The sequence below is a fragment of the Limulus polyphemus genome, unplaced genomic scaffold (assembly GCF_000517525.1).
Source record: "Limulus polyphemus unplaced genomic scaffold, Limulus_polyphemus-2.1.2 Scaffold1619, whole genome shotgun sequence".
Taxonomy (NCBI): Eukaryota; Metazoa; Arthropoda; class Merostomata; order Xiphosura; family Limulidae; genus Limulus; species Limulus polyphemus.
In genome coordinates this window covers 1-11,674 of record NW_013667229.1, presented here as the reverse complement: position 1 = coordinate 11,674, position 11,674 = coordinate 1, and the positions used below count along the sequence as shown (strand labels likewise).

Sequence of the window (11,674 nt, the reverse complement as noted above, 5' to 3'; positions counted from 1 at the left end):
ATTTTAATTCATGTTAACTTAGGTCTGGATTAGAATCAAAATATATTTTTCCTCAGGCTATAAAAAGCCCAGTAATATCTAAAAATAAAATATATTTTATTGTGCACTACTCTTGTATTAAGAGATATTGCAAGTTCTTAGCAGTAATACATTGTTCTTTCCTGGCAAAGACAATACAACAACACATTGTTCTTTCCTGGTAAAGACAATAGAATAATACACTGTTCTTTCCTGGCAAAGACAATACAATAATACATTGTTCTTTCCTGGTAAAGACAATAGAATAATACATTGTTCTTTCCTGGCAAAGACAATGCAATAATACATTATTCTTTCCTGGCAAAGACAATACAATAATATATTGTTCTTTCCTGTTAAAGACAATACAATAATACATTGTTCTTTCCTAGTAAAGACAATACAATAATACATTGTTCTTTCCTGGTAAAGACAATAGAATAATACATTATTCTTTCCTGGCAAAGACAATGCAATAATACATTATTCTTTCCTGGTAAAGACAATAGAATAATACATTATTCTTTCCTGGCAAAGACAATACATTATTGACGACTGTCTTTTCATTTTTCGTTTTACCATGGTCGCCAAACATTATCCGACAATGGAGATTGATTGTTCGAAAAATCTTCCAAACTGTGGATCATTGAATGAGAGAGACGGAATAGCTGTGGTTCTCGTGGTCTACCAACTGATTCATCAGAGCTCATATCCGATGCTTCACTAGAAGACTCTGAGTTGAAATGTTTGTGGGTAGCAGCAAACACAGGAGAATGAGAATCGGTCAGTGAAGGATTCGTAGAGGATATTTCTTGAGGTAAAGATGACGATTCCGCATCCCGATGGATGAGTTGAAAAGCACTAGCTGTACACGAACTACGATCTAAACCACTGACACCATTAGCTATCTTTTGGGGCAACACTAAAGCCAAATCACCATTTGCTAGACGTTTTGGAACTAAGCGAAACTCCGTGATATCAACAGTGCAATTATCATAATTATGTGAGTTACAGGACAGTAAGGCATCATGATCTTTGGATGTCACTGTAGAATCTGGCATCTTCTTAGTGTGGCAGCAAGATTCTGTAAGTTCGCAACAAGAAGCATTGCAGTGTTGGATCACAGGTTTGTGGGAATGAAGAAGATGGGATGACGGCTGGTATTCTTCGTTTTCTGTAGATTTAAGGTCTTTTATTTGCTTTGTTAGATGTTGAAGAAGACACCGTCGCGTATCCTCCAAGATACCATCTTGTTTCTTCATAAACAGCTCCACCTCGCGGACGCATTCCTCAAACCCAACTAAAAATTTGTTCTTCAGCTGTGGATCGTTGACCAATGTTGCTATATAAAAAATAAGATAAATTAGATCATGTAACTGAACAGGTCCGTATATATATATCAAAAATTACTAACACACGCAAAATAAAATTACATACCAGAATTTTATAGCTTTTCTACATTGACTTATTCAGTTGCAATTAACAAGTCTTATGTTTTGAATTTATGTATTTATGTTCAGTGTGTAAATTATTTGTGAGTAATATAGGTATATTAAATCCCTTTATAAAGCACATAATTTACCTCTGTGCTTTTAAATACCTGTTGGCCTGGAAGTTAGACGCTCAATTCGGAATTTGCGAGTCGCGAGTTTCGAATCCCTCACCGAGCATGCTTACCCTTTCAACCGTGGAGTCGTTAAAATGTGACGCTCAATCCTACTATTTGTTGGAAAAGAGTAATTCAAGAGTTGGCGGTGAGTGATGTTAATAAACTGTCTTTCCCCTAATCCAGTGCTTCTCAACTGGGTGAATGGTTCAGAATGAGATCAGAATCAGGGTGAATGAGTATTATCAATTATACAACAAATTCAAGGGCAAAAAAGTCATTAGTTATTATTATTCATTCTAGCTGTAGTTTTATAAATACACAAAATTTGTGATTATCTTATGTTATATTCATTCAAGTTGGATTTTGATGTATATGTCATAATAAACAATTTTGCGTTTTAATTTTGTACTTTTTTTGCCTTTTTTCGAACTGGAGTGAGTGAGCTGTTGTGAAAAACTTATAGTGGTGAACGATATTGGAAAAGGTAGAGAAGCCCTGGAGTAACTTTACACGAAATTCCGTAAACAAATAATAAATACCTGTTCTCTGTTGTCGATGAAGTTCCTCTAAATGGCGCACAGTCATCTCCAAAATATCTGCTTTTTCGAGCTTGGAATGTCTTGGATTCTACGATAAAAAACATTTGGATATCCTAAATGTTATTCTTTATGATAAATAAATACTAAACAGCACATTATACAAGCAATATAAATTAGAATATAGAACAAATAACTTGTTACACATTTTAAGCAACTTGAAAATTTTGCTGATTTTTTCCCCAGATACTTGATATATTTGCATGCGTAATTCGAGGATCAATTATACTAATCGAAATAGTTTGAATGAATTTTGGGAGTTAAGCATAGCTTTTAAGAAGATTTGGATCTGAGGAACTGATTGAAGTATCTCATTCTTCCAAGTAAAATCGTTTTCAAATGTAGTTTAAAAAAATCGAAGTCATTACATATTTTATCATTTATAACATAAATGTGTGAAGGGTGCATTGGCTAAGCTATTTTTCTTTCTTTCCTAAACAACCACAAGTAAGTCATTTACAGCGGTTCATAACATAGAGTTACAAATACTTAAACTAGGAATAGTTAGTTGCTTTACCTCTGATTTAATGGCTTCCAGTAACAAAGCTTTCAGGTCAGACAAACTTTGGTTTATTCTGGCTCGGCGCCGTTTTTCCATCAAAGGTTTCGAAACCTGTAACATTGGAACATTTGCGTTTTTAAAATATTAAAACTCTTACTGGTCTCTCAACTGACATATTGCTAGTAAAAACAACCTTTTGTAAGTTTTGTTTCAGATAAAAGCTTTTCATGGTAGCTAAAAAGCATTCTCGTTAGCTGTCATTCACTGAAATTTATTATGGTAGTAAATTCATTACTAGACTCGTTATACAGGCTGGAATGGGAGATCCTTAGGTTCTCGTCGAATCATCAAAATCTATTAAATACATTACCAGTTCTGCTGCATAAGCGAGAGTAGAAATCTGGGATTTGTTTGAACAACCAAAACTTATCAAAATACATTATAAATTCCGTTGCATGGGCGGGGGAGGAGATCTGGGGGTTGGTCGAACCTCAAAACTTATTAAATACATCCTTACTAGCTTTGTTTCGTGGGCAGGATGGGTGGTTAGGCTCTAGGGGCTTCATCTATTTTATTGAGTGTTTTAAAATTAATGGTCAAAAAGCAAAACAAAAAACAATGACAAGCATGACGCATAATGAAACGCAATAAAACACGTTTATTATATGAGGCTCCAACATCCTATAAAGTGCCATGATAATTAAAATAGTCACTTCAGGCTCACGTGACATTTGAGCTTCCCGAAAGAGTTTTAATCAGCTATCGTATAGGATATAAAAGTGTGTTTCGAACATTCTCCTTTATTATTCACCATCATTCGTGACTAGGCCTTACAAATTTCATCGCACGAGTTACTGCAAATGGATGGTAATTGAAATAGAAAGTCTCTTTCTCCCTACCTGCCGGAAATCAAACAAAATCACCCCCACTTCCCTCCTTCCAGTTTTGAATTGTTGTCTATTTTGGGTTTTATTGAGCTAAGTTGATAAATACATTAGGCCAGAGCATGATATAGTTAGTGACGCTAATTAACACCAGTCTAGTCACTTTCGTTTAAATTCTCAGTTTCTAGTTTAAAAAAATACGAGGTTTGATATACGTAATTTTACAAAGTCCAGTGGTGGAAGAAAGTTTTTAATTTTACAAATATAATATTACACAAAGATTTCATTTTGTCAAAAGACCTTGTAAAGTCACGGTGTTAGATTTGGCATTGGGTTATTTTAAAATAAGTAAACATGTTCCTAAATAGGGGTTTAGTTGTATATATTAGAGCATATATAATATAGTAACTTCGTTTGTAATCCTAATTATATCAGGGGTTTCACTGCAAAATCTCCAATAAATAAATATTAATGATATACAGGTGACAAAATAGTTTGGTTGATTTGATTAGCAAAAACTGCTAATCAGTATTGAATCTGATTAACAAGTAACAAATACTGCTTAGCATCTTTTTAACATTTATCATTTTAACACATTATGGCAAATAAATCCAGCACTAAAAGTCTTAACTATTTGTAAAGACATCTACTAATGAAAAAGAAGTAAATGGTATGTTTTTATTCTAATAACACATTTATTCAGCTTCAAACCCTAATATTTAATTGTACCATACATTGCATTCCATGAAGAAAATAGTTCCTGGTATATAAAGTAAAACACCTCAGCTGTTACAAAATAATGTAACAATCGATTAACCAGAGAAAGAAGTGACTTGAAGATATTGTAACTGAACAAGGTTGCCACAAATCGTTTTTCAAATAAATCTAGTTTTTTCTTTTTTTGTGAGACTTTATCATTCTCTTGGCTTTTTGAAGAAGTAAATGTCTAGTGACTTTTCAGCAGTAATTACCCTTCTCACCAAGGGCATCCTTCACTGTGTATGTCATGAGGTTTTTAGTGAGTTACATTCCAAATTTAATTAAACTACTTTTTGTTTGTTCACGTTATACCTATTAGAATAGCATGAAATCATAGCTAATAATCCATATTTTAATAGTATATTAATTTTATAAGGCAATATTAAAAAAAGATCCTGAATTTCCCCTAGTGTGAGAAATGTGACATTTTTTTCTGTAGGCATCCTCTCTTCTCTAATATATATAAATCATCAATGAAAATAATTAACAAATAGATCACATAATTTACAATACTTAAACAAACAGATCATTATTTAACTATACATATGCATTACTGATCTCAGACTTCAGATCCCCCCCCCAAAAAAATGTTAAATTTAATTCTCCCTTTAACCACAATATGAACTGAACTGTTTGTTTTAAGAAAATTACTAATAAAACCAACGACGTATCGATATGTAAAATATCAAATATATTTGTAGAACCGGTTATTTATGACACTCATCTTACTTATAATTTTTTCTCTCTAAAGGATGACCGTTTTTAATACCTTTGAACATTTGATACTGAATGAATACTCGTTTTATATGTAAAAACAATTTTTATAAGCTTTAACAAGCGTAAAAGAAGAGGTTATCACACACCAGATAGATAGTGTAGAAACAAAGTATTAAAAATGTATATTTTATATCAAGTATAACCTGCTTTGTTAACCTGAAGAACTATACTTTTTAATTCTTACTTAACACGTGCAAACCACCATTTGTTTCAAACGAAAAAAACCTAGGTCATTATAACTGCAGAAGTCGTGAAAGTGGACAAGTTGATACAGATGCCTAACTCGACACAACAGCGTGCGAAACGTGCGGTTGAAGATGTGCTCGAGCCAATACACGTAACAAGCTTTATTTCACGCTTTCTGAATCACCTGTTTGCTGTTAAAATGATCGTCCCTATGTGATTGTGTATTGTCAAGGTGGAATTTGGTAGTATCAAACAGAGTGTATATATATATGAAGATAGTTTACTGTTTTGGTCTTAGGGTTTTATTTACAGATGAACAGTTAGAACCAATGAGCCCCCCCCCCCCAGTGGCACAGCAGTATGCCTGAGGACTTACAACGCTAGAATCCGGGTTTTGATACCCGTGGTGGGCAGAGCACAGATAACCCACTGTGGTGCTTTAGTGCTTAACTTCAAACAAAGAACCAATGAATAACAGTGAAAAGTGATACTGATAGCATTTTCCTTATAAACATGTCAAAAGACAGCAGAGATAGTTTCAAAAAGGTTCTTTCTTTCAGATTTTCCATGTTTTCTTAGCCACGTGGGAAGAGATAACCTTGTGCTAGTTAACGGAAGAGAATGCACGTGCATTTTAGAGAATTGAAGCTATCCAAATAGATCCATAACGATACCAGTTTGTTAGGTAAATTTAAATAGGACACATCATTCAGCCTAAATCGTTTAGATGACTGACATACACTGGAAATTGCAATTATATTTATTTTGTATATATATTTTTGAAAGGAAATCACCTATTAAAACACTTTCCTTATTTACTGTTTATTTACTACTAAGTCATTGAAGCTGTCACTAAGCTGTGCGATTACTTTCTCTTTTATATTGCAAGTATTTACCTTTTAGACATTGCGTAAGTGTCACCCAACAACTACTCAAATGGACTACTATTCAGTGATTGGTGAAAGCTGTCTCGTAGTAACTGACAAATCCTCGTACGCTATTTAAGCCGTTACCTAGCAACTGCTCAGATGGTCTGCTCTTCAGTTGTTTCTTTGGTAACTGAAAAACCGTTGTGCATTTCTAAAGCCGTTACTTAGCAACTAAGATCGCGTGCTTCATACATTATTATAATTTGTTTACAATTGTTCATCAGTTTCTATGAGAAACTCCTAACAAAAGGTTACTCTATATCTTTACTTTGTTACTCAGAAAGGTCAGTGCAAGTGATATTTTATACAAAGCACTAAAAAGTATTGCTTTTACACAGTACTTTGGGTTTTGGTTTTTACTACAATTTCTTTTGTTTTTTCTGTTTAATTCTTAATTGATACGTGCAAACTGTTACATAAGAATGATCATCAAATAGTAAAGACTTTTAACATTCACTTTATACACGTTTAATTCTTAATTGATACGTGCAAACTGTTACATGAGAATGATCATCAAATAGTAAAGACTTTTAACATTCACTTTATACACGTTTAATTCTTAATTGATACGTGCAAACTGTTACATGAGAATGATCATCAAATAGTAAAGACTTTTAACATTCACTTTATACACGGCTGAGGTATGCTTTATTAACATCAAGTTTGTTTGCTTTATCAACTCAAGCTGAGGTATGCTTTATTAACATCAAGTTTGTTTGCTTTATCAATTCTAGTTGAGGTATACTTTACTAACATCAAGTTTCTATTTTAGAACGTTTTGTATATCGATTAATATTATAAAATCTGACATACTAAAGTTTTCAGTTTCGGTTTCTGTTTACATTTTCACCGAGTCGCTGTAAAATTAGAAAACTGTTACACAAATAGTAAAGATTTTTAACATTCACTTCATACACGTTTAATTCTTAATTGATACGTGCAAACTGTTACATAAGAATGATCATCAAATAGTAAAGACTTTTAACATTCACTTTATACGCGTTCTACCAACTCAAGCTGAGGTATACTTTACTGACATCAAGTTTTTGCTTTATCAACTCAAGGTATCTTTTACTGACATCAAGTTTGTTTGTTTTATCAACTCAAGCTGACGTATCCTTTACTAACATCAAGTTTGTTTGTTTTATCAACTCAAGCTGACGTATCCTTTACTAACATCAAGTTTGTTTGTTTTATCAACTCAAGTTGACGTATCCTTTACTAACATCAAGTTTGTTTGTTTTATCAACTCAAGCTGAGGTATCCTTTACTAAAGTTTTTTTCCACCAACTCAAGCTGAGGTATACTTTACTGACATCCAGTTTTAGCTTTATCAACTCTAGCTGAGGTATGCTTTATTAACATCAAGTTTGTTTGCTTTATCAACTCTAGCTGAGGTATACTTTACTAAAGTTTTTGTCAACTTCTTTTGGGTAAGACGAAAAGTTGGAAAAGTCTAGACATAGTTTTTACCGCTCTGGCAAAAATCACCGATTCTTAACAATACTCTGAATTGGAATTGAAAGGAACACCACTACCATTGTTGAAATAAATAATTTCGCCCTCCTTCCTTGGGAACAAATCATGCGTATGAGGGCACGTTTCGAGATTGAGACTTCACTGACTGACTTAGCTTCAATATCCAGCTACAGTCGTACTGGTCTTCTCTCTGCCAAATATCATCTCCATCAACCATTGGTGAAGTTGTTTTTAGTTTGCTCTTGACGTTTGTTTTATGCAAAGTTATTGTTAAATTCAAGCATAAACAGAGTACCAGTATAATGTACACTTAACCTATATATTTTATAGAGTTCCCCGTGTTAATTAGTTACAGCTCAAGCACTGCCTCATAATTATATATATATATATATATACTGTATGTGATATAATGTCACTACTGGTATAGCCGACTAGAAAACAAAAGTGTCCTCTTAACGACAGGTATATAAATCCAGCAGTGACGATGTAAGTTCTTTTTTGTTTTCTTTTTACCATGAGTTTGAGTATTTTTTTATATTAGGATTTACAACAAATATTTTCATAGATACTTAAAAAAAACAATTAAATGATCGTTAATAATATATAGAAAAATCAAATAACTGATCGCTTACAGCAGAGGTAAGATATCTTATTAATGAGTAGAGTATTATTGTGACAAGTAATCTTCTAAACGTGTTGTTCGAAGAACTTTTCCACAGCCTTGGGCGAACTTAAGATACTCAAAACAAATTTATTTTATAGTCCACAAAAAATGGAGTATACTTCAGTTCAGCCAAAAAAGTACTGACAGGCCTAACAACCTAAAATTATGTTTAATTTCATTGTGATTTCACCTCACTGTGAACTAGGAAATGATGGTCCTCTGATACAATTATATATACAGGAAGATGTATACCAGATAATAGTGTTTATGGCTTGAAGTTTTAACAATATGAAAATAAGGGTTCGCATAAGTAATTGTTTTACCCAATGTTGTTTATAGATTGGGCAACATTCTAAGACACTATTCCATTTATTATGTCGTCAGTAAAGGATCATTAGCAACCACGGTCGTAATGAATTAGATAGTTGTGAAACGTACAATTCTGTTTGTTTTCTTCAATTCTGTAATTACGGAGTTCCGCCAATTACTGACGGTTTTCAAGTATTAACATATTAACGAACAGAGTGAAAACTTGTGAAACTTTATTATAGTATACAGAGACGCTAAACAATAGAAAATGACAAACGACACATGAGACAACATGGTCAGAAAAATCCGGTTCTCACTCTGCATTCTAAATGATTTGTTTTTGGTGTCATAACTGAAGGGAAAATAAGATGATTAATGAGCACAAACATAGACTCTAGCGCCAAGCTTTACGCATGAGAAATTTACACCATTTATAAATTAAAACTGCATAAAAGATAAGAACGCTTACTATTTTATTATTTAATTATTTTATGATTGGCACGTGATTCATGGACTACAGGATAAAAAATTGACGGTCTATGAAAGCGATTAAAATAGTAGATATGGTTGCGTACACAATCAGTAGTTTTAAATCAAATAGAACGTTTTACTGAACAACCACAAACTAAGTAATTATTTCGTTGAACGCAATCATGATTCTAAAGTAAGGTGTACGTAATTTATGGACTTCGGCTTACTCGAATTTCCTAAGGGTAAATAGAAATTGTTTCTGGTTTACTTGGTTGTTGTTAAGCGCAAAGCTACACAATGAACTGTCTGTGCTGTGCCACCACGGGTATTGAAACCCAGTATTTTTAGTGTTATAAGTCCGCTGACTTACCGCTCTGTCACTGGGGGCTCTCGAGCTATCTCGCGTAACTCGTTAGTAATTCATAAACATTAACTTTGAAGCGTATTCTCTGTACGTATACTAGAAAAGTATAAGAAATGCAAGAACAAAACGGAATGATTCGGGGTTTAGATATTATAGTTATAATCAAGTTTGTACAAACCCCCTTCTTCATATTCAAAAAGTCTTATATGAATATCATTCATTCTCAAAAGAATCAAAGCATAATATTTTTTTACATTTATTAGTTAATGAGTTCTTAAAAAAACAACACAAATACTGAGGGGTTTATCTACCTCTACTGCACAGTTTCTACTTGATAGAATACCTTGCTTTGATATTTTAATATGAAGCACTAACTTCAACATACCTATACGAAAATCTAGTAGTACAAATTGTATACGTTTATTTACAGAAACACAAAATATATACGTTTTTAAACAGTTAGAATATAAACTGTTTGTAGTTTCTTCCTACTGACACCTACCCGTCTACTTTCATGCTTCGGCTTGTCCTCGTTGTAATCCTCACTATCCATTCTTACGGTCGTTGAATAGTTCGCGAAACCTAACGAAAAAAACTTACTTAAACTCGTCCCTGTCGGAGCAAATCATAAATATAATAAAATACCACAAAACTTAATCGGTTTGTAATCACTGATGAAGTTAAGGGTTACATATACTGAGATGATACCAAGAAGCGAGCTCGATAGACGAAAGGATGCGAAGATCTCATGTATTAAAGAAGGGAAAAAAAGAGTCGCGTGCTAGGCCTCACAAGCAACTGGAATGTTGCGTTTATAAATATTACTTAGCTTACTGAACAGAAACCTCTATCTGTCGCATCAGTGAACGATAATCAAGCAGCCCACAGCTAGCTCGTATAGCACGTGCAGCGCGTGCCAGTGTCAGCCAATCTACTGACAGGCTAACAAAACTGTGATTGGTCTTTTTTCTCGCAAGCCACATCGACCAACGGGGAAGAGCCAAACATTGGCGTGTGGCGTGCACAATCACGCCACGTGCACTTTGCCCACAAAGAAGCGTTTTTCAGTTGAAGACTCCTGCGGTGACAACGGGAGGCGGATGTCTCCTAGAAGTTTGTAAGTTTTTCTTCATACATGTCGCTTTCCAAATGTCTAGAAAATCAAATAAAAACAAAAATATGCAGCTTCTTGAAACCTAGGTGTTTTCCTGAGATGTCCACTTATATGAACCTTTTCGTGGTGCTATCTCATATTCTGCACCTCTTGGACATCTGTTTCGATTCAAATGTTATGACATATTAGATATTAGTAGCTGATCAATATCTGACATGACCTTTTAATCTCTGTATAGATCTCTGTTGGAGGATGTATCGAGCGTGATGAAACTTGTACAAACTGTCATAAGCTCGTCAACAAAGCAGCACAAACAAAATTTTAAAAATATGATTTAAAATATACAACTTGACAGTGTAATTCTAATACTTGTATCCGACAAATTACATCATGAAAATGTGTGTTTGTTTGCACCCTAACTCCTCTGAGCCTATTGGACCAATCTCAACCACAATTTGTATGTAAACACTATGAACTATGGAGAATGTCCTAAATGGATCAAAATTGAACGTAACTCTATCTCTATTTTGTAAAGCCTGTTGGTTACTTACTCCCAGCTTATTGAGTCAATCCCAAACAATCTTGGCAGGTTGACACTTTAGACAATGTTGAATATTCTAAAGGGATTTAAGGTCAAAGTATAAAAGTTGATGGATTGTTTCTCAAGCAACCATGCTTTTTTTCATGGTCAATGAGATGTAGTGTTTAAGAGTGGGATCACCTCAAAATCTTTATTTGTTGGTAAATGAAAGCAAACTGCAAATGTTGTTCACGAATAAGCTTTGTTATAATTGTAAAAAAATTGAGATAAAGTTTATGTTCAAGTTATTATTTTTAAATATATAATTGCTGTTAAAATTACATTGTTTTAATGAAGTTTAAACATTCCTCGTCAGTTGACGCCTTGACGGATATTACTTTAGTTACGAAATGGTGGAAGGTGTTTTGTACATAATTGAATAATTATTAATTATTTGTAATAATCATTTTACTACCAAATCAGCACCTATTTA

The 11,674-nt window shown here is 33.5% G+C and overlaps 1 protein-coding gene across 1 annotated transcript; it reads right to left on the bottom strand.

The window, feature by feature from the left end:
* Positions 1–378: 378 nt before the first annotated feature.
* Positions 379–10,159, bottom strand: LOC106464316 (protein hairy-like). The gene is made up of 4 exons (XM_013924447.2): positions 10,050–10,159; positions 2,741–2,836; positions 2,167–2,254; positions 379–1,360 (listed from the first exon to the last, which is right to left on the bottom strand). The coding sequence occupies exons 1-4, from the start codon at positions 10,098–10,100 to the stop codon at positions 594–596; spliced, it is 1,002 nt and encodes a 333-aa protein (XP_013779901.1). The 5' UTR covers positions 10,101–10,159; the 3' UTR covers positions 379–593.
* Positions 10,160–11,674: the final 1,515 nt, after the last annotated feature.

Excerpts from the sequence above, each read along its gene's own strand:
- LOC106464316 (XM_013924447.2), bottom strand. The coding sequence starts at position 10,100 with ATGGATAGTGAGGATTACAACGAGGACAAGCCGAAGCATGAAAGTAGA. Across the intron at positions 2,837-10,049 it reads CGAAGCATGAAAGTAGACGG|GTTTCGAAACCTTTGATGGA; the intron begins GTAGGTGTCAGT and ends CCAATGTTACAG. Across the intron at positions 2,255-2,740 it reads TGGAAGCCATTAAATCAGAG|AATCCAAGACATTCCAAGCT; the intron begins GTAAAGCAACTA and ends TTTTTATCGTAG.